This window comes from Dendrobates tinctorius, unplaced genomic scaffold (assembly GCF_039654945.1).
Source record: "Dendrobates tinctorius isolate UK_male_01 unplaced genomic scaffold, ASM3965494v1 ptg000142l, whole genome shotgun sequence".
NCBI classification, from domain to species: Eukaryota; Metazoa; Chordata; class Amphibia; order Anura; family Dendrobatidae; genus Dendrobates; species Dendrobates tinctorius.
Window position 1 is genome coordinate 1228466 of NW_027361809.1, and position 23213 is coordinate 1251678.

The window sequence follows — 23213 nt, forward strand, 5'->3', positions numbered from 1 at the left end:
CCAGTAATAGATTGTAGTCTCCTGTCCTACAGTCTCCTCCTCCAGTAATGGCCGATAACGGGGAGAAATAGATTGTAGTCTCCCGTCCTACAGTCTCCTCCTCCAGTAATGGCCGATAACGGGGAGTAATAGATTGTAGTCTCCTGTCCTACAGTCTCCTCCCCCAGTAACGGCTGATAACGGAGAGTAATAGATTGTAGTCTCCTCCAGTAATGACTGATAACGGGGAGTAATAGATTATAGTCTCCTGTCCTACAGTCTCCTCCCCAGTAATGGCTGATAACGGGGAGTAATAGATTGTAGTCTCCTGTCCTACAGTCTCCTCCCCAGTAATGGCTGATAACGGGGAGTAATAGATTGTAGTCTCCTCCCCAGTAATGGCTGATAACAGTGAATGTTGTACTCTATCAGGAGGGTGAATATTTCGGGCCCTGTCTGTTCCCTTATTTCTGCCTCTTCTCAGGGAATCGGTCTCTGACATTTTGTGTCTTCACACAGGGAACAAGATGAAGTTTCTCCATAAGAAGAGCTGAGACCTTGGCGGCCAGATTACGGACTATATACTACGCGCCCCTCATGGACTGATATAAGGAGGCGCAGGGACTAATGATCGGGAATCACCACTTATATATTTGTAAATATTGACTTTTTTAAACTTGTCATTTTTTTATGAGGCAAAATAAACTGGTAAATGGCGCAGAAGGCAGAGTCCATCGTGTAAGATTGTACAGATGGCACACACACGCTCTGCCCGCTCTCACGTCAGCCAGCGTCTAATGGTCAGTAGACTTGCACTATGACTGTACCAATGAAGAAGAAATTATCGTAGTGGGCAGCGCAGCAAATGTGCAGGACTAAATAAATGCGGAGACTAAAGCCTGGAGTCATGTGATAATTTACACCTCATATGTTACCTGCAGTCCTATGCAATAACACAGTACATTCATGATGAGTTGGCTAAATGGAAAATCAGGATGCTACATGTGTTAATGGTAGATAGTAGGATTTATGAATCCACTAGGATTATCCACTACAGAGATACATGATAAGATCCTGTCTGCAGACACCACTAGGGGGAGCTCCCTGTACAGAGATACATGATAAGATCCTGTCTGCAGCCACCACTAGGGGGAGCCCCCTGTATACAGCGATACATAAGATCCTGTCTGCAGACACCACTAGAGGGAGCCCCCTGTATACAGCGATACATGATAAGATCCTGGCTGCAGCCACCACTAGAGGGATCCCCCTGTATACAGCGATACATGATAAGATCCTGGCTGTAGCCACCACTAGGAGGAGCCCCCTGTATACAGCGATACATGATAAGATCCTGGCTGCAGCCACCACTAGGAGGAGCTCCCTGTATACAGAGATACATGATAAGATCCTGTCTGCAGCCACCACTGGGGGCTCCCTACATCTGTGTATAATTAGCGCCCCCTTGTGGTGACTGTGGGCTGCCGGAATAGTGTAAGCGATATATCTGCACATAGGTGCTTTGGAATTTGAAGAGATGATCGTTTTAAGTCTAGAATATCGCACTATAGGACTATGTGCAGACAGAGGGTTTTTCGTTTTTGTATTTTCAGTGAAAAATTTTCAAGATGAAGCCGCTGTGGGAAACGCTTCCTTGTAGGGAGTTTTTGAAGGAGTTTTTAACTTCCTGATCAGGTTTTGATGCATTTCGGGAGTTATCCTGTACTGCCCTTTGCATCCTTCTGATCGGACAGTGCGCAGTTTGGAGCACATTTTATCAGGAGCGGCTTCAGCGAAGAGGCCTGCACTTTATTTTTTTCCAATTCTGGATCATGAAACTGGCTTGTAGTAAAAAAAAAAGAAAAACTTTAGATATGAAAAGCAAAGAGAAAAGAGTCTTTCAGATGTTTTTGGGACAGATCCACTCGGTCTGTACACAGCCATGTGCCAGCTGTACTGTGGCGGGAGAAGCGAGAGCCGCTGTCAGTGCACAGAGCTGGCAGCAGGTGGCGCCGGCATCCTGATTACAGCTCTGGATGGATTATTCTCCTTCCTGCAGGGATCTGTAGTGAACAAGTTGCGTGTAACAGATACATTTTTAAGTTACTCTTTTCTTGTCTTGAACATAATTGCCATTTTTCGCCAACTTCTTCAAAATCCCACATAAAGGTTGTTTTTTTTACCTTTTATGCCTTGAGTCACAGGAGTCTTCTGTCCTACACTTGCTCATATACAAACATAATGAGGACGCACGCCGTGCACGAATTGTAAAGTAAAATATCTCAGCAGTAACCAGGATTGTTACACAAAAACCCATATACAGCCGAATGCCGCTCATACATTGTGATATAAAACCAAAAAGAAAAGGCCGGCTCACCGAAACTGAGAGCGGGAGCATGGAACTCCATCCTGGAGAGACGCAAGTAATCACTGGGAAAGATGGCAATGCTCCAGCTCCTTCAATAAAAATTCAAACATCCTTTATTGGAATCTTGTTAAAAAAACGTGAATGCTCCGGGAAGGATAGGACGACAGGAGGTAACAAGCGACGCGTTTCCATCACCTCAGTGATCTTTGTCAAAGCTTTGGAGCTGGAACATTGTTGGTGATATAATGGAAAAAGAAGGCAATGTGCAACGGCGGGAAATCCAGAAACATCGCTAATATACAATATAATGGAAGAGGTCAGAGATCAGGCTCCCCAATATGGACTACGGACGGTCTATTACTCCCCGTTATCAGCCATTACTGTGGGAGGAGACTGTAGGACAGGAGACTACAATCTATTACTCCCTGTTATCAGCCATTACTGGGGAGGAGACTGTAGGACAGGAGACTACAATCTATTACTCCCTGTTATCAGCCATTACTGGGGAGGAGACTGTAGGACAGGAGACTACAATCTATTACTCCCTGTTATCAGCCATTACTGGGGGAGGAGACTGTAGGACAGGAGACTACAATCTATTACTCCCTGTTATCAGCCATTACTGGGGGAGAAGACTGTAGAACAGGAGACTACAATCTATTACTCCCTGTTATCAGCCATTACTGGAGGAGGAGACTGTAGGACAGGAGACTACAATCTATTACTCCCTGTTATCAGCCATTACTGGGGGAGAAGACTGTAGGAGAGCAGACTACAATCTGTTACTCCCCATTATCAGCCATTACTGGGGGAGAAGACTGTAGGAGAGGAGACTACAATCTATTCTCCCCCAGTAATGGCTGATAACGGGGAGTAAGACTGTAGAACAGGAGACTACAATCTATTACTCCCTGTTATCAGCCATTACTGGGGGAGGAGACTGTAGGACAGGAGACTACAATCTATTACTCCCCGTTATCAGCCATTACTGGGGAGGAGACTGTAGGACAGGAGACTACAATCTATTACTCTCTGTTATCGGCCATTACTGGGGGAGGAGACTGTAGGACAGGAGACTACAATCTATTACTCCCCGTTATCAGCCATTACTGGGGAGGAGACTGTAGGACAGGAGACTACAATCTATTACTCTCTGTTATCAGCCATTACTGGAGAGGAGACTGTAGGACAGGAGACTACAATCTATTACTCCCCGTTATCAGCCATTACTGGGGAGGAGACTGTAGGACAGGAGACTACAATCTATTACTCCCCGTTATCAGCCATTACTGGGGGAGGAGACTGTAGGACAGGAGACTACAATCTATTACTCCCCGTTATCAGCCATTACTGGGGAGGAGACTGTAGGACAGGAGACTACAATCTATTACTCCCCGTTATCGGCCATTACTGGGGGAGGAGACTGTAGGACAGGAGACTACAATCTATTACTCCCCGTTATCGGCCATTACTGGGGGAGGAGACTGTAGGACAGGAGACTACAATCTATTACTCCCCGTTATCAGCCATTACTGGGGAGGAGACTGTAGGACAGGAGACTACAATCTATTACTCTCTGTTATCAGCCATTACTGGAGAGGAGACTGTAGGACAGGAGACTACAATCTATTACTCCCCGTTATCGGCCATTACTGGGGGAGGAGACTGTAGGACAGGAGACTACAATCTATTACTCCCCGTTATCAGCCATTACTGGGGAGGAGACTGTAGGACAGGAGACTACAATCTATTACTCTCTGTTATCAGCCATTACTGGAGAGGAGACTGTAGGACAGGAGACTACAATCTATTACTCCTCGCTATCAGCCATTACTGGGGAGGAGACTGTAGGACAGGAGACTACAATCTATTACTCCCCGTTATCGGCCATTACTGGGGGAGGAGACTGTAGGACAGGAGACTACAATCTATTACTCCCCGTTATCGGCCATTACTGGGGGAGGAGACTGTAGGACAGGAGACTACAATCTATTACTCCCCGTTATCAGCCATTACTGGGGAGGAGACTGTAGGACAGGAGACTACAATCTATTACTCTCTGTTATCAGCCATTACTGGAGAGGAGACTGTAGGACAGGAGACTACAATCTATTACTCCCCGTTATCGGCCATTACTGGGGGAGGAGACTGTAGGACAGGAGACTACAATCTATTACTCCCCGTTATCAGCCATTACTGGGGAGGAGACTGTAGGACAGGAGACTACAATCTATTACTCTCTGTTATCAGCCATTACTGGAGAGGAGACTGTAGGACAGGAGACTACAATCTATTACTCCTCGCTATCAGCCATTACTGGGGAGGAGACTGTAGGACAGGAGACTACAATCTATTACTCCCCGTTATCAGCCATTACTGGGGGAGGAGACTGTAGGACAGGAGACTACAATCTATTACTCCCCGTTATCGGCCATTACTGGGGGAGGAGACTGTAGGACAGGAGACTACAATCTATTAATCCCCGTTATCAGCCATTACTGGGGGAGGAGACTGTAGGACAGGAGACTACAATCTATTACTCCCCGTTATCGGCCATTACTGGGGGAGGAGACTGTAGGACAGGAGACTACAATCTATTACTCCCCGTTATCAGCCATTACTGGGGAGGAGACTGTAGGACAGGAGACTACAATCTATTACTCTCTGTTATCAGCCATTACTGGAGAGGAGACTGTAGGACAGGAGACTACAATCTATTACTCCTCGCTATCAGCCATTACTGGGGAGGAGACTGTAGGACAGGAGACTACAATCTATTACTCCCCGTTATCAGCCATTACTGGGGGAGGAGACAGTAAGACAGGAGACTACAATCTATTACTCCCCGTTATCAGCCATTACTGGGGGAGGAGACTGTAGGACAGGAGACTACAATCTATTACTCCCCGTTATCAGCCATTGCTGGGGAGGAGACTGTAGGACATTAGACTACAATCTATTACTCCCCGTTATCAGCCATTGCTGGGGAGGAGACTGTAGGACAGGAGACTACAATCTATTACTGGGGAGGAGACTGTAGGACAGGAGACTACAATCTATTACTGGGGAGGAGACTGTAGGACAGGAGACTACAATCTATTACTCCCCGTTATCGGCCATTACTGGGGGAGGAGACTGTAGGACAGGAGACTACAATCTATTACTCCCCGTTATCAGCCATTACTGGGGGAGGAGACTGTAGGACAGGAGACTACAATCTATTACTCCCCGTTATCGGCCATTACTGGGGGAGGAGACTGTAGGACAGGAGACTACAATCTATTACTCCCCGTTATCAGCCATTACTGGGGAGGAGACTGTAGGACAGGAGACTACAATCTATTACTCCCCGTTATCAGCCATTACTGGGGGAGGAGACTGTAGGACAGGAGACTACAATCTATTACTCCCCGTTATCGGCCATTACTGGGGGAGGAGACTGTAGGACAGGAGACTACAATCTATTACTCCCCGTTATCAGCCATTACTGGGGGAGGAGACTGTAGGACAGGAGACTACAATCTATTACTCCCCGTTATCGGCCATTACTGGGGGAGGAGACTGTAGGACAGGAGACTACAATCTATTACTCCCCGTTATCAGCCATTACTGGGGAGGAGACTGTAGGACAGGAGACTACAATCTATTACTCTCTGTTATCAGCCATTACTGGAGAGGAGACTGTAGGACAGGAGACTACAATCTATTACTGGGAAGGAGACTATAGGACAGGAGACTACAATCTATTACTCCCCGTTTTCAGCCATTACTGGGGAGGAGACTGTAGGACAGGAGACTACAATCTATTACTGGGGAGGAGACTGTAGGACAGGAGACTACAATCTATTACTGGGGAGGAGACTGTAGGACAGGAGACTACAATCTATTACTGGGGAGGAGACTGTAGGACAGGAGACTACAATCTAATACTCCCCGTTATCAGCCATTACTGGGGAGGAGACTGTAGGACAGGAGACTACATTCTATTACTGGGGAGGAGACTGTAGGACAGGAGACTACAATCTATTACTGGGGAGGAGACTGTAGGACAGGAGACTACAATCTATTACTCCCCGTTATCAGCCATTACTGGGGAGGAGACTGTAGGACAGGAGACTACAATCTATTACTGGGGAGGAGACTAGGACAGGAGACTACAATCTATTACTCCCCGTTATCGGCCATTACTGGGGAGGAGACTGTAGGACAGGAGACTACAATCTATTACTCCCTGATATCAGCCATTACTGGGGGAGGAGACTGTAGGACAGGAGACTACATTCTATTACTGGGGAGGAGACTGTAGGACAGGAGACTACAATCTATTACTCCCTGTTATCAGCCATTACTGGAGAGGAGACTGTAGGACAGGAGACTACAATCTATTACTCCCTGTTATCGGCCATTACTGGGGAGGAGACTGTAGGACAGGAGACTACAATCTATTACTCCCTGATATCAGCCATTACTGGGGGAGGAGACTGTAGGACAGGAGACTACAATCTATTACTCCCCGTTATCGGCCATTACTGGGGAGGAGACTGTAGGACAGGAGACTACAATCTATTACTCCCCGTTATCAGTCATTACTGGGGAGGAGACTGTAGGACAGGAGACTACAATCTATTACTCCCCGTTATCAGCCATTACTGGGGGAGGAGACTGTAGGACAGGAGACTACAATCTATTACTCCCCGTTATCAGCCATTACTGGGGGAGGAGACTGTAGGACAGGAGACTACAATCTATTACTCCCCGTTATCAGCCATTACTGGGGGAGGAGACTGTAGGACGGGAGACTACAATCTATTACTCCCTGTTATCGGCCATTACTGGGGAGGAGACTGTAGGACGGGAGACTACAATCTATTACTCCCCGTTATCAGCCATTACTGGGGGAGGAGACTGTAGGACAGGAGACTACAATCTATTACTCCCCGTTATCAGCCATTACTGGGGGAGGAGACTGTAGGACAGGAGACTACAATCTATTACTCCCCGTTATCAGCCATTACTGGGGGAGGAGACTGTAGGACAGGAGACTACAATCTATTACTCCCTGTTATCAGCCATTACTGGGGGAGGAGACTGTAGGACAGGAGACTACAATCTATTACTCCCCGATATCAGCCATTACTGGGGAGGAGACTGTATGGTGGGAGGAAGCCATTAATAGTGCATCTTCTGATTCTCTGTCTCCCATGTGGCTGCTGATGAGGAGGGTCCCAGGAGATTTGATAGTGAAGACCCCGCTAACAGCTGTATCCTGGCGGACGACATGATGTAATTTCACCAGACTGTCCTGACTGTGGATCAGCTCCGGTCTCCGGTGATCATTAGTCGATAGTGATCGGCCATAATCACAATATGGCTGGAGCGCTCTGCTTACTGTCAGTGAATGGAGACATCTGTAACATTCTGATAAATGTGGAGCATTTTTAGGTGTCCGATGTTCCAGCACCAAGAATCCTCCAGACTATGAGAGAGAGGAGGTGCTGGAGATAATGAGGCAGAACAGACACCATTAATGAGTGAAGCTCGTCTCATTATCACCTCATCAGTAATCACGGGGTTAATAATGACATCTTCATCCTGATCTCCATGATGCCTCCTGGTTCATGAGCAGAATACACAAGTTGCAGTGAAGACTGACACAGGCAGGAGCCACAGTGAATCGCACACTGATCAGCAAGGGTTAATGCCCCACTAGAGTGTCAGCTCTGCGGGTCGCATTGGTGCACTGCGCTGATCTGAGGCTGTGGCCCCCTCCCAGCAGTGTCTGGGCCCCCAGGGGCCGCTATTTACATCCAGCGCTTGCATCATTCCGCTCTTCATATAAACAGCCTCCGCCGCCTGGGACCGGCTGAGAGCGGAGCTGCTGCGCGGAATGCTGCGCCACCTGCACCCGGCACCACAGCGCGGACAGCCAGCAGCCACTCCAGGTACCAGCAGGACCGCATGGTGGAGGGAGAGGAGCTGGGGGGTCCCAGGGAGGAGGGAGAGGAGCTGCGGGGTCCCGGGGAGGAGAGAGAGGAGCTGCGGGGTCCCGGGGAGGAGAGAGAGGAGCTGCGGGGTCCCGGGGAGGAGAGAGAGGAGCTGCAGGGTCCCGGGGAGGAGAGAGAGGAGCTGGGGGGTCCCAGGGAGGAGAAATAGGAGCTGCGGGGTCGCGGAGAGGAGAGAGAGGAGCTGCGGGGTCGCGGAGAGGAGAGAGAGGAGCTGCGGGGTCCCGGGGAGGAGAGAGAGGAGCTGCGGGGTCCCGGGGAGGAGAGAGAGAGGAGCTGCGGGGTCCCGGGGAGGAGAGAGAGAGGAGCTGCGGGGTCCCGGGGAGGAGAGAGAGGAGCTGCGGGGTCCTGGAGAGGAGAGAGAGGAGCTGCGGGGTCGCGGGGTAGGAGAGAGAGAGGAGCTGCGGGGTCCCGGGGTGGAGAGAGAGGAGCTGCGGGGTCCCGGGGAGGAGAGAGAGGAGCTGCGGGGTCCTGGAGAGGAGAGAGAGGAGCTGCGGGGTCGCGGGGTAGGAGAGAGAGAGGAGCTGCGGGGTCCCGGGGAGGAGAGAGAGAGGAGCTGCGGGGTCCCGGGGAGGAGAGAGAGGAGCTGCGGGGTCCCGGAGAGGAGAGAGAGGAGCTGCGGGGTCCCGGAGAGGAGAGAGAGGAGCTGCGGGGTCGCGGAGAGGAGAGAGAGGAGCTGCGGGGTCCCGGAGAGGAGAGAGAGGAGCTGCGGGGTCCCGGAGAGGAGAGAGAGAGGAGCTGTGGGGGTCCCGGAGAGGAGCTAGGGGGGTCCCAGGGAGGAGAGAGAGGAGCTGCGGGGTCCCGGGGAGGAGAGAGAGAGGAGCTGCGGGGTCCCGGAGAGGAGAGAGAGGAGCTGCGGGGTCCCGGCGAGAGAAAGGAGCTGCGGGGTCCCGGGGAGGAGAGAGAGGAGTTGCGGGCTCCGGAGAGGAGAGATAGGAGCTGGGGGGGTCCAGAGGAGGAGAGAGAGGAGCTGGGGGGTCCCGGGGAGGAGAGAGAGGAGCTGCGGGGTCCCGGGGAGGAGAGAGAGAGAAGCTGCGGGGTCCCGGGGAGGAAAGAGAGGGAGGAGCTGCGGGGTCCCGGGGAGGAGAGAGATGAGCTGGGGGGTCCAGGGGAGGAGAGAGAGGAGCTGGGGGGTCCAGGGGAGGAGAGAGAGGAGCTGCGGAGTCCCGGGGAGGAGAGAGGTGCTGCGGGGTCCCGGGGAGGGGACAAGAGGTGCTGCGGGGTCCCGGGGAGGGGAGAAGAGGTGCTGCGGGGTCCCGGGGAGGGGAGAAGAGGTGCTGCGGGGTCCCGGGGAGGGGAGAGAGAGGAGCTGCAGAGTCCCGGGGAGGAGAGAGGAGCTGCAGGGTCCAGAGGAGAGAGAGGAGCTGCGGGGTCCAGAGGAGAGAGAGGAGCTGCGGGGTCCCGGGGTGGAGAGAGAGGAGCTGCGGGGTCCCGGGGAGGAGAGAGAGGAGCTGCGGGGGGTCCCGGGGAGGAGAGAGAGAAGCTGAGGGGTCCCGGAGAGGAGAGAGAGGAGCTGCGGGGTCCCGGAGAGGAGAGAGAGGAGCTGCGGGGTCGCGGAGAGGAGAGAGAGGAGCTGCGGGGTCGCGGAGAGGAGAGAGAGGAGCTGCGGGGTCCCGGAGAGGAGAGAGAGGAGCTGCGGGGTCCCGGAGAGGAGCTGCGTGGTCCCGGGGAGGAGAGAGAGAGGAGCTGGGGGGGTCCCGGAGAGGAGAAAGAGGAGCTGCGGGGTCCCGGGGAGGAGAGAGAGAGGAGCTGGGGGGGTCCCGGAGAGGAGCTAGGGGGGTCCCAGGGAGGAGAGAGAGGAGCTGCGGGGTCCCGGAGAGGAGAGAGAGGAGCTGCGGGGTCCCGGCGAGAGAGAGGAGCTGCGGGGTCCCGGGGAGGAGAGAGAGGAGCTGCGGGGTCCCGGGGAGGAGAGGAGCTGCGGGGTCCCGGGGAGGAGAGAGAGGAGCTGCGGGGTCCCGGGGAGGAGAGAGAGAGGAGCTGCGGGGTCCCGGGGAGGAGAGAGAGAGGAGCTGCAGAGTCCCGGGGAGGAGAGAGAGAGGAGCTGCGGGGTCCCGGGGAGGAGAGAGAGAGGAGCTGCGGGGTCCCGGGGAGGAGAGAGAGAGGAGCTGCGGGGTCCCGGGGAGGAGAGGGAGGAGAGCTGCGGGGTCCCGGGGTGGAGAGAGAGAGGAGCTGCGGGGTCCCGGGGAGGAGAGAGAGGGGATCTGCGGGGTCCCGGGGAGGAGAGAGAGGGGAGCTGCGGGGTCCCGGGGAGGAGAGAGAGGGGAGCTGCGGGGTCCGGAGAGAGAGGGGAGCTGCGGGGTCCGGAGAGAGAGGGGAGCTGCAGGATCCGGAGAGAGAGAGGAGCTGCGGGGTCCCGGGGAGGAGAGAGAGGGGAGCTGCAGGGTCCGGAGAGAGAGAGGAGCTGCAGGGTCCCGGGGAGGAGAGAGAGGAGCTGCGGGGTCCCGGGGAGGAGAGAGAGGAGCTGCGGGGTCCGGAGAGAGAGGGGAGCTGCAGGGTCCGGAGAGAGAGAGGAGCTGCGGGGTCCCGGGGAGGAGAGAGAGGGGAGCTGCAGGGTCCGGAGGAGGAGAGAGAGGGGAGCTGCAGGGTCCGGAGAGAGAGAGGAGCTGCAGGGTCCCGGGGAGGAGAGAGAGGAGCTGCGGGGTCCCGGGGAGGAGAGAGGAGCTGCGGGGTCCCGGGGAGAGAGAGAGGAGCTGCAGGGTCCCGGGGAGGAGAGAGAGGGGAGCTGCAGGGTCCGGAGAGAGGAGCTGGGGGGTCCCGGGGAGGAGAGAAAGGAGCTGCAGGGTCCGGAGGGAGAGAGGGAGGAGCTGGGGGGTCCCGGGGAGGAGAGAGAGGAGCTGCGGGGTCCCGGGGAGGAGAAAGAGGAGCTGGGGGGTCCCAGGGAGGAGAGAGAGAGGAGCTGCGGGGTCCCGGGGAGGAGAGAGAGAGGAGCAGCGGGGTCCAGAGGAGGAGAGGAGCTGCGGGGTCCCGGGGAGAAGAGAGAGGGGAGCTGCGGGGTCCCGGGGAGGAGAGAGAGGAGCTGCGGGGTCCAGAGGAGAGAGAGGAGCTGCGGGGTCCCGGGGAGGAGAGAGAGAGGAGCTGCGGGGTCCCGGGGAGGAGAGAGAGGAGCTGCGGGGTCCCGGGGAGGAGAGAGAGGAGCTGCAGGGTCCCGGGGAGGAGAGAGAGGAGCTGCAGGGTCCCGGGGAGGAGAGAGAGGAGCTGCAGGGTCCAGAGGAGGAGAGAGAGGAGCTGCGGGGTCCCGGGGAGAAGAGAGAGAGGAGCTGCGGGGTCCCGGGGAGGAGAGAGAGGAGCTGCAGGGTCCGGAGAGAGAGAGGAGCTGCAGGGTCCCGGGGATGAGAGAGAGGGGAGCTGTGGGGGTCCCGGGGATGAGAGAGAAGCTGCAGGGTCCCGGGGAGGAGAGAGAAGCTGCAGGGTCCCGGGGAGGAGAGAGAGAGGAGCTGCGGGGTCCCGGGGAGGAGAGAGAGAGGAGCTGCGGGGTCCCGGGGAGGAGAGAGAGAGGAGCTGCGGGGTCCCGGGGAGGAGAGAGAGAGGAGCTGCGGGATCCCGGGGAGGAGAGAGAGGAGCTGCGGGGTCCAGAGGAGAGAGAGGAGCTGCGGGGTCCAGAGGAGAGAGAGGAGCTGCGGGGTCCCGGGGTGGAGAGAGAGGAGCTGCGGGGTCCCGGGGAGGAGAGAGAGGAGCTGCGGGGTCCCGGGGAGGAGAGAGAGAAGCTCGGGGTCCCGGGGAGGAGAGAGAGAAGCTGCGGGGTCCCGGAGAGGAGAGAGAGGAGCTGCGGGGTCCTGGAGAGGAGAGAGAGGAGCTGCGGGGTCGCGGAGAGGAGAGAGGAGCTGCGGGGTCCCGGAGAGGAGAGAGAGGAGCTGCGGGATCCCGGGGAGGAGAGAGAGAGGAGCTGGGGGGGTCCCGGAGAGGAGCTAGGGGGGTCCCAGGGAGGAGAGAGAGGAGCTGCGGGGTCCCGGGGAGGAGAGAGAGAGAGGAGCTGGGGGGGTCCCGGAGAGGAGCTAGGGGGGTCCCAGGGAGGAGAGAGAGGAGCTGCGGGGTCCCGGAGAGGAGAGAGAGGAGCTGCGGGGTCCCGGGGAGGAGAGAGAGAGGAGCTGGGGGGGTCCCGGAGAGGAGCTAGGGGGGTCCCAGGGAGGAGAGAGAGGAGCTACGGGGTCCCGGAGAGGAGAGAGAGGAGCTGCGGGGTCCCGGGGAGGAGAGAGGAGCTGGGGGGGTCCCGGAGAGGAGCTAGGGGGGTCCCAGGGAGGAGAGAGAGGAGCTGCGGGGTCCCGGAGAGGAGAGAGAGGAGCTGCGGGGTCCCGGGGAGGAGAGAGAGAGGAGCTGGGGGGGTCCCGGAGAGGAGCTAGGGGGGTCCCAGGGAGGAGAGAGAGGAGCTGCGGGGTCCCGGAGAGGAGAGAGAGGAGCTGCGGGGTCCCGGCGAGAGAAAGGAGCTGCGGGGTCCCAGGGAGGAGAGATAGCTGGGGGGGGTCCCGGGGAGGAGAGAGAGGAGCTGCGGGGTCCCGGGGAGGAGAGAGAGGAGTTGCGGGCTCCGGAGAGGAGAGATAGGAGCTGGGGGGTCCAGAGGAGGAGAGAGAGGATCTGGGGGGTCCAGAGGAGGAGAGGAGCTGCAGGGTCCCGGGGAGGAGAGAGAGGAGCTGCGGGGTCCCGGGGAGGAGAGAGAGAGAAGCTGCGGGGTCCCGGGGAGGAGAGAGAGAGAAGCTGCGGGGTCCCGGGGAGGAAAGAGAGGGAGGAGCTGCGGGGTCCCGGGGAGGAGAGAGATGAGCTGGGGGGTCCAGGGGAGGAGAGAGAGGAGCTGGGGGGTCCAGGGGAGGAGAGAGAGGAGCTGCAGAGTCCCGGGGAGGAGAGAGGTGCTGCGGGGTCCCGGGGAGGGGACAAGAGGAGCTGCGGGGTCCCGAGGAGGGGAGAAGAGGTGCTGCGGGGTCCCGAGGAGGGGAGAAGAGGTGCTGCGGGGTCCCGGGGAGAGGAGAAGAGGTGCTGCGGGGTCCCGGGGAGGGGAGTTTTGCCGCTATAGTGAGTTGTGTGAGATGTTCTGCAGAAGGTGAAGATTAGGGTATGCGCACACGCTGCGCACACGCTGCGGATTCTGCTGCGGATCTGCAGCGGATTTGGCCCTGCGGATCCGCAGCAGTTCCGCAGACATTGTACAGTATAATGTTATCCAACGGGATTTCAAATCCGCAGTGCACAAGCTGCATTTTTTTCCGCGCAGATTTGCTGAGGTTTTAAATCTGCAGCATGTCAATTCTTTCTGCGGATTCCGCAGCGGTTTGCCACCTGTCCCATTGTCCAGGTGTCAAACCGCAGGCAAATCCGCAGGTAAACCACAGGTCACTTTACCTGCGGTTTTACCTGCAAATCCGCGTGGAAAAATCTGCAGCTGAATCCGCAGCGTGTGCACTCCCCCTTAACGTCCAGGTGCGGATTTCTATGCTGCTGATGAGATGCTCTGCAGACAATAGTGTATTTGTGCAGATTGTTACAATCCGGCGATTTGTTACTTTGTTCTCATTGATAACGTCTTGTGACAGAAGTTTCCATGTAATGGCTTTCCCGGGGAAAGTTCTTCCTTCTACCTTGTAGTTTACAACATACAGTGAGGACATCTGCGCTGCGGCATTGATGGCGCTATACGATCCCTGGCGCCTCATTATCTGCCCCAGAGGAAAGTGTCCTCTGTAATACACAGTGCAGAGTATCTGGACATTATATGGCATTATCTGGGCAATGAGCAGGATTACCTAGGCACCGGGCGGCATTATCTGGACATTTTATGATATTATCTGGGCACTGGGCGTGATGCCATCATATACACAGCGGGACGTCGTCATATACACAGCGGGACGTCGTCATATACACAGCGGGACGTCGTCATATACACAGCGGGACGTCGTCATATATACAGCATGAGACCGTCATATACACAGCGGGAACAGCGCAATGTCGTCATATACACAGCGTGACGTCATCATATACACAGCGTGACGTCATCATATGCACAGCGCGACATCATCATATGCACAGCGTGATGTCATCATATACACAGCGGGAAAAGCGCAATGTCATCATATACACAGCGCGACGTCATCATATACACAGCGCGACGTCATCATATACACAGCGCGACGTCATCATATACACAGCGGCAACAGCGCGATGTCATCATATACACAGCGCGATGTCATCATATACACAGCGCGACGTCATCATACACAGAGCGACGTCATCATACACAGAGCGACGTCATCATATACACAGCGCGATGTCATCATATACAGCGCGATGTCATATACACAGCGGGACGTCATATACACAGCGCGATGTCATCATACACACAGTGCGACGTCATCATATACACAGCGTGATGTCATCATATACACAGCGGCAACAGCGCGATGTCATCATATACACAGCGCGATGTCATCATATACACAGCGCGATGTCATCATACACAGCATGACGTCATCATATACACAGCGCGATGTCATCATATACACAGAGCAATGTTATCATATACACAGTGCGACGTCATCATATACACAGTGTGATGTCATCATATACACAGCGGCAACAGCGCGATGTCATCATATACACAGAGCGATGTCATCATATACATATACACAGCGTGACGTCATATACACTGCGTGACGTCATCATATACACAGCGCGATATCATCATATACACAGCACGATGTCATATACACAGCGCGATGTCATCATATACACAGCGAGATGTCATATACACAGCGGGACGTCATATACACAGCGGGACGTCATCATATACACAGCGAGATGTCATATACACAGCGGGACGTCATATACACAGCGTGACGTCATCATATACACAGCGGGACGTCGTCATATACACAGCATGAGGCCATCATATACACAGCGGGACGTCGTCATATACACAGCGCGACGTCGTCATATACACAGCATGAGGCCGTCATATACACAGCGGGACGTCGTCATATACACAGCGGGACGTCGTCATATACACAGCGGGACGACGTCATATACACAGCGCGACGTCGTCATATACACAGCGGGACTACGTCATATACACAGCGGGACGTCGTCATATACACAGCGGGACGACGTCATATACACAGCGGGACGACGTCATATACACAGCGGGACGTCGTCATATACACAGCGGGACGTCGTCATATACACAGCGGGACGTCGTCATATACACAGCGGGACGACGTCATATACACAGCGGGACGTCGTCATATACACAGCGGGACGTCGTCATATACACAGCGCGACGACGTCATATACACAGCGCGACGTCGTCATATACACAGCGCGACGTCGTCATATACACAGCGCGACGTCGTCATATACACAGCGTGATGCCACGTCGTCATATACACAGCGCGACGTCGTCATATACACAGCGCGACGTCGTCATATACACAGCGCGATGTCGTCATATACACAGCGTGTTGTCGTCATATACACAGCGTGACGTCGTCATATACACAGCGCGACGTCATATACACAGCGCGACGTCATCATATACACAGCGCGACGTCATCATATACACAGCGCGACGTCATCATATACACAGCGCGACGTCGTCATATACACAGCGCGACGTCGTCATATACACAGCGTGACGTCGTCATATACACAGCGTGACGTCGTCATATACACAGCGTGACGTCATATACACAGCGCGACGTCATCATATACACAGCGGGACGTCGTCATATGCACAGCGCGACGTCGTCATATGCACAGCGGGACGTCGTCATATGCACAGCGTGACGTCGTCATATGCACAGCGTGACGTCGTCATATGCACAGCGTGATGTCATCATATACATGTGCTCCTGCTGTAATGGACATTACAGCCGAAATCACAGATGATTCTCTCTCTGCGGTAAAACATTGTTTATAAACAGGCAGAGAAATGTTTTATCTCCCAAAAATAATCATCTGTGATCCCGGCTGTAATGTCTGCATACTCATCTGCGTCCTCCCCTTCTCGGGAGATGTGGTATGATCCGACCGTGTCCCTGTATGGTCAGACGCGACCATTACCCAGCACAGCAGGGACACATTCTAAGATTATCTCGGCACAGGAACATTACTTTATTATTAAACATCCAATTGTGGAAATTATTATTATTATTCCAACATCTATTGATTAAAATTAATTTTGTTCGTGGGAAAAAAAAAAACATTTTGCGTGCGCCATTTTGATGAATTTTGCACAATAAATGTCAGTGAATACCACAAGAAAAAAAAAGTTACACCGCACCCACCAATGATGAATCTGGCCCCGAAATGTTGAAGGGTCATAAAGAATTCTGGTGTAAAATACCTAAAAAACTTGCAAAGTTTTTGTGCAGCGAAGAACTTGTGCAAAAAACGTTGCAGCTGTTGGCGTTTTCGCAGCAGGCCTAACCAGCGCCACCTAAATGGGCAGAAATGTGGCTAGACCCCGAGAAGAGGACGTGTCTGCCCCATGGCGGCCGATCCCAGATCACAGTCACTCTCCTCCGAGGATCTGCAGCAGGCACAACATAAGGAGGGGCCGCGGCATGTCATCAGATTGCCTCATCCTCGGCCCCCAGATATCAGTGGAGCAGTGACGCAAGAGACCCTCATGGCTGGTGATTAACCTGGCAACAGCTGTGGCGACGATTCCCCGAGCAGCAGCCAGAACCGCTGTGCACAACCTCAGTGATCTGCCGGATCCCAATCACAAGACCTGATTGGTGAAATCTGATATTGGACCAGAGATAAAAGGCTCCATGGGGGGGCAGAGATTTCCATTACTGGGATCTGTCCTAGGCACGGCCCTCACAGTAGGGGCACCTTCACATGTAGCTCCACAAGGCGAGGGGTCGTGTTTTAGCTCCTCCTACAAACCACCTTAATTAGCATAAACATATATATGGTTGTAATAATACCGTCATGTAGTTCATACATAATATCGTCATTGTCTGATGCCACTTGTGTGTGACAGGATAGTTCTGCTGTACAGTAGCCTTACACCAGCACCACGCAACACCCGCGCACCAGCGCCACGCAACACCCGCGCACCAGCGCCACGCAACACCAGCGCCACGCAACACCCGCGCACCAGCGCCACGCAACACCCGCGCACCAGCGCCCCGCAACACCCGCGCACCAGCGCCACGCAACACCCGCGCCCCGCAACACCCGCGCACCAGCGCCACGCAACACCAGCGCCCCGCAACACCCGCGCACCAGCGCCCCGCAACACCCGCGCACCAGCGCCCCGCAACACCCGCGCACCAGCGCCCCGCAACACCCGCGCACCAGCGCCACGCAACACCCGCGCACCAGCACCAAGCAACACCAGCGCCCCGCAACACCCGCGCACCAGCGCCCCGCAACACCCGCGCACCAGCGCCCCGCAACACCCGCGCACCAGCGCCCCGCAACACCCGGGCACCAGCGCCCCGCAACACCCGCGCACCAGCGCCACGCAACACCCGCGCACCAGCGCCACGCAACACCCGCGCACCAGCGCCCCGCAACACCCGCGCACCAGCGCCACGCAACACCCGCGCACCAGCGCCCCGCAACACCCGCGCCACGCAACACCCGCGCACCAGCGCCACGCAACACCCGCGCCCCGCAACACCCGCGCACCAGCACCAAGCAACACCAGCGCCCCGCAACACCCGCGCACCAGCGCCCCGCAACACCCGCGCACCAGCGCCCCGCAGCACCCGCGCACCAGCGCCCCGCAACACCCGCGCACCAGCGCCCCGCAACACCCGCGCACCAGCGCCCCGCAACACCCGCGCACCAGCTCCCCGCAACACCCGCGCACCAAGGCCCCGCAACAGCTCCCCGCAACACCCGCGCAACAGCGCCATGCAACACCAGCGCCACGCAATACCCGCGCACCAGCGCCACGCAATACCCGCGCACCAGCGCCACGCAATACCCGCGCACCAGCGCCACGCAACACCCACGCACCAGTGCAAGATCTGCCTAAATGATACCAACACACAGCAAGATCACAAAGTGCTGCATACTGCCTTCTTTATAGTGTTGTACAATGCGGAAATAACAGTGCACGTGTGTGTTACAGTGAAGGAAATAAATATTTGATCCCTTGCTGATTCCACAGACAAATACATGAACAGTCTATAATTTTAAGGAACGGTTAATTTTAACATTGAGAGATACAACATCAAAAATAAAATCCAGAAAAATCACATTGTATAAATTATTTACACTTATTCGCATTTTGCAGTGAGAAATAAGTATTTGATCCCTCTGGCAAACAAGACTTAATACTTGGTGGTAAAACCCTTGTTGGCAGGCTCAGCAGTCAGACGTTTCTTGTAGCTGATGATGAGGTTTGCGCACATGTCAGGGGGAGTTTTGCTCCAATCCTCTTTACAGATCATCTCTAAATCATTAAGATTTTGAGGCTGTCACTTGGCAACTCGGAGCTTCACCTCCCTCCATAAGTTTTCTGTGGGAATAAGGTCTGGAGACTGGCTAGCCACTCCATGACCTTAGTGTGCTTCTTTTTGAGTCACTCCTTTGCTGCCTTGGCTGTATGGTTTGGGTCATTGTCTTGCTGGAAGACCCAGCCACGACATTTTTAATGTCCTGCTGGAGGGAAGGAGGTTGTCACTCAGGATTTTAAGGTACATGGCTCCATCCATTCTCACATTGATGCGGTGAAGAAGTCCTGTGCCCTTAGCAGAGAAACACCCCCAAAACATAATATTTCTACCTCCATGCTTGACAGTGGGTATGGTGTTCTTTGGGTCATAGGCAGCATTTCTTTTCCTCCATACACGGCGAGTTGAGTTAATGCCAAAGAGCTCAATTTGTGTCTCATCTGACCACAGCACCTTCTCCCAATCACTCACAGAATCATCCAGGTGTTCATTGGGAAACTTCAGATGGGCTGCACATGAACCTTCTTGAGTAGGGAGGCCTTGCGGGCACTGCAGGATTGTAAACCTTTACGGTGTAATGTGTTACCAATGGTTTTCTTGGTGACTCTGATCCCAGCTGCCTTGAGATCATTAACAAGATCCCCCCGTGTAGTTTTAGGCTGATTTCTCACCTTCCTCATGATGAAGGATACCCCACGAGGTAAGATTATACATGGTGCCCCAGATCGATGTCGACTGACAGTCATTTTGAATTTCTTCCATTTTCTTACTATTGCACCAGCAGTTGTCTCCTTCTCACCCAGCGTCTTAGTTATGGTTTTGTAGCCCATTCCAGCTTTGCGCCGGTCTATGATCTTGTCCTTGACATCCCTAGAAAGCTCTTTGGTCTTGCCCAGGTTGTAGAGGTTAGAGTCTGACTGATTGAGTCTGTGGACAGGATTCTTTTAAAAAGGTTACTATGTAACACAGCTGTCTGTAATGCAGATAACCCGTTGATTAGGTTGTAGGAGCCAGAACTCTTAATGGTTGGTACGGGATCAAATACTTATTTCTCACTGGAAAATGCAGATGAATTTATATAATTTATACAATGTGATTTTCTGAATTTTATTTTTGATATTCTATCTCTCAATGTTAAAATTAACCGACCCTTAAAATTATAGACTGTTCATGTATTTGTCGGTGGACAAACTTACACAATCAGCAAGGGATCAAATACTTATTTCCTTCACTGTATACAATACCCATATAGCAGCGCCATACAGGATCCACATAGAAGTAACATAGGTGCCATGTAATACCCACACAACACAGCAGTACTTCTCAGTCCTAGCGCAGCAGTGCCATACACTACTCTCCCACAGTGTCATGCAGCAGTGCCGCCCAGTACCCATTGGTGACCTCAGACACAATCCTGCAGTGCGACCGACAACCCCACGCTGAGGCTGACATCCGGAGAAGATTACTAAGGTTAGGTTCACATTAGCGTTTGAGTCCGCAGTGCATCATCTGCAAATACATGTTTATGCAGCATTTTTTTATCTGTATCATCTTATGTATGACGCCAAAAAAACACTGCGTTTGCGTTGTTTATGCGCATGCGTTCGATATGACATCAAACATGGGCGTGTCTCATGGGATTTCTATTTACATTTTGAAGAACGCATGCGTAACACACACGAGTGCGCATGTCCTTCCGTACGCATGCGTTCCCATAGACAGTAATTTGGTTTTTTTACGCACTCATCCGCTTGTACATGACTGTGCATATTTGACGGATTTTTGCCGCTTCCAAAAATGCAAATGTTGCATTTGCCGGACCCCGCCGCAGACCGCAAAATGACGCATGCGTACGCAGACGCATGCGAACTGATGCAAATGCATGCCCTTGCGTAAACCATGTTTAAGATAGGTACACATGATGCATGCGGATCTATACAGATGAAACGCTGCGCACACAGACGCAAATGTGAACCCAGCGTAAGCGAGCAGCTGATCTGCATGTTTGTGCAGCTTCATCTGCTCCGTGCATCTCCCTCGCCTGTGTGTGAACCCTGCCTTATAATGCTGGACTGGTATTAGACAGTGTTGGTCATTATGGGGCGTGTGCACTTATGCAAACCACCAGGATGTGGGAACAGAGCGGCGTAACAGGACGACAGTGCCCCGGCACTGTAGAGGATGCAGGCCGCCCACCCATCCATGCTCGCCGCAGTGGGGTACAATGGCTTCACTCTTTCTACAGTTTTACCCATTGGTTCATGCACACTTCTGTTTTCAAAAGTTGTGCCAGAATTGGCAAAAGTGTATAAATCAAGAAATGCTGCACTACATGGACTCGTCTGATAGAAGTGATGGCGCTGCTGAGCGGAGGATGCTCCTTGGCTCAGCGCATCTTGTGCCGCCCTGCTACCAGGTGAAGCCTGTGCCCCCTGATGAGAGGAGCATCCTGGGGGTCAGTGACGGCTGATCCAGTTCTGTGATCCTCCTCTGATCACTCTCTGTGGACAGCAGACCCTGCAGCCTGTGGCCCACCGGGCACTAGCCAGAACTGCCACGTGGCCAGTCCAACCCTAGTATGACCAGTCTACACCAGGTTTGATTGTAGTCTCTAACTACAGTCTGCATAGGAGCTGCGTACACAAAACCAGAGGCCGACGTTTCGTTGGTGCAACTTGTGTGGCCGTACCGGGGCTCAAGAGGTGGGGGGCCACATCTACCTCCAAAGAAGGCGGCATTGCGCATTAGGAGGAGCTACTGGACGGTAAAGGGCCCATCTACTGTTCTTGCGCAGTGGCCTCGTCTCTGTTCCCAGTGCACAGAACTCTGACCAACCTAGTTCTGTGGTTACAAAACACAAATTTGACCGGTTTCTCCTAACAGAAAGAAGCAGGTGTGAACAGGCGCTGCTGTGACTGCAGCATGTACAGACCAGAGAGCGCAGCAGCAGCCGCCGCTGTGTGCACAGAGTTGAAGGCAGTGAATATGGTCCGGACGGCAGTAATGCAGCCCAAAGTTCATATACACAGGAGGCACTTAGTGCACAATTAGCCAAGCCATGTGCCCACCGGCCACAACAAGGCCACCTTTATTGAGGAGACCCTAACTTTTAGCAGACTTCGGGCTCATGGATTTAGGTCTAATCGCAATGCATGGACTGGCCGCGCTTCTCCCAACCCCAGCATGCTTCCTATATTTCTAGGAGGCAGTCACACTCAGGTCGGGGAATGTCTGTATGTTACAGTCCTGTGAATGTTGTCTCGTCGTGGCCGGTGGGCACATGAATTGGTCAATGTGTGCGCCTCCAGTCTATGTGGCAGTAACACACAGTTTACACGCCGTATATTCCATGTTGGCAGACATCTCAGCGCACAGCGGACGCTCCAATCTTTGGGGGTCTTGTATTTTCCAGGCTTTCCGTCGTGGCCGGTGTCCGCCTATTGTATCCACATGCTGCTTTGTCTTTCAGGTGTCGGCCCCGCGTCACATGTAAAGCCACCTCCAGGGTCCCCGCAGTGGTGTCACTATGGCTAAGGTGGGTACGTCAAGTTTGTCCTCCATTATTATGGTACATTGTCCTGGAGGTGCAGCCGGTGCACACAGGGACGGCAGGCAATTACCTGGATCCGGCTATAAATAGTCACTTTCCACGAGTGGCAGGTAAACAAGATAATTACCGAGTGCGAGGAGACGCGAGCGGCAGAAACCAGGTGTAGTCACCTCTGAGAGCTGCACTTACGCCTTCTCACAGCTGAGGGTTCGCTGCACTGTGTACAGGTGTTTCGCTCACAGAGCTTTGTCCACACTGATCACCTGCAGGGGTTTTACTGACAGCAAGCAGAGATTGTGGAAAGGTCAGAGCCAGGTTATGTGCTGGGACTTGTAGTTCCCTCAGTCACTGACATAACATCCTCTCTGTTGCAGACCTGCTATGACTGTACGGAGAAGAACCCTGCGCACAGCCTCTGCACCCGCTGCAATAAGTGGCTGTGCAGTACCTGCGCCGAGCAGCACAGGCACGGGAAGGCGGCAGCAGCCGCTGAGCATTACCTGGCGACATCGCAGAGAGGTAACGCAGGGGGGTCCCGATGGTGACACCGTCCAGAAAGCTCCCTGTGCCCAAGAGAGGGTCTCAGAAGAAATCCAATGGCGATTCTCAGTTTTGGGCACTTCTGTCTGTGAATTTACATAGGGCTGCTGCACGAGGTGTCGGCTGACTCGGCTCTGCTGTATTCGGATTAGATCACTGACGTCAATGATTTCTTCCCCAACAGGAGGTGACGGCTCCACAAATCCCCTGCTCTGTCCCGTTCACAGTCAAGAGTCGCTGAAGTTATTCTGTGAATCGTGCGACGTCCTGATGTGTCGTCACTGCCTGGTCCTGGAGCACAAGGACCACAGGTAACGGAAGGATGAGGGGTGTGCGAGCCACAGACCCAGCGTGACAGAGATGAATCCTGCAGACTA

The 23213-nt window shown here is 54.2% G+C and overlaps 2 protein-coding genes across 10 annotated transcripts in view; both read left to right on the plus strand.

Moving 5' to 3' along the window:
• The window catches only part of DENND2B (DENN domain containing 2B), a 272711-nt gene extending 271835 nt beyond the window's left edge, over nucleotides 1–876 (plus strand). For all 7 annotated transcript variants that reach the window (XM_073545194.1, XM_073545193.1, XM_073545195.1 and 4 more), the window contains one exon: nucleotides 499–876. In XM_073545194.1, coding sequence (XP_073401295.1) covers nucleotides 499–533 — 35 coding nt within the window. In that variant the 3' untranslated portion in view covers nucleotides 534–876. The remainder of the gene's footprint in view (nucleotides 1–498) is intronic.
• A 5936-nt stretch (nucleotides 877–6812) lies between these two features.
• Nucleotides 6813–23213, plus strand: part of TRIM66 (tripartite motif containing 66) — a 60454-nt gene continuing 44053 nt past the window's right edge. For 2 of the 3 annotated variants that reach the window (XM_073545190.1, XM_073545192.1), the window contains exons 1-4: nucleotides 6813–8289; nucleotides 22216–22281; nucleotides 22671–22815; nucleotides 23021–23147. In XM_073545190.1, the coding sequence (XP_073401291.1) occupies nucleotides 22273–22281; nucleotides 22671–22815; nucleotides 23021–23147 (281 nt within the window). In that variant the 5' untranslated portion in view covers nucleotides 6813–8289; nucleotides 22216–22272. Of the gene's footprint in view, nucleotides 8290–21763; nucleotides 22282–22670; nucleotides 22816–23020; nucleotides 23148–23213 lie in introns of those variants that run through there. The other variant, XM_073545191.1, reaches the window with a different exon arrangement.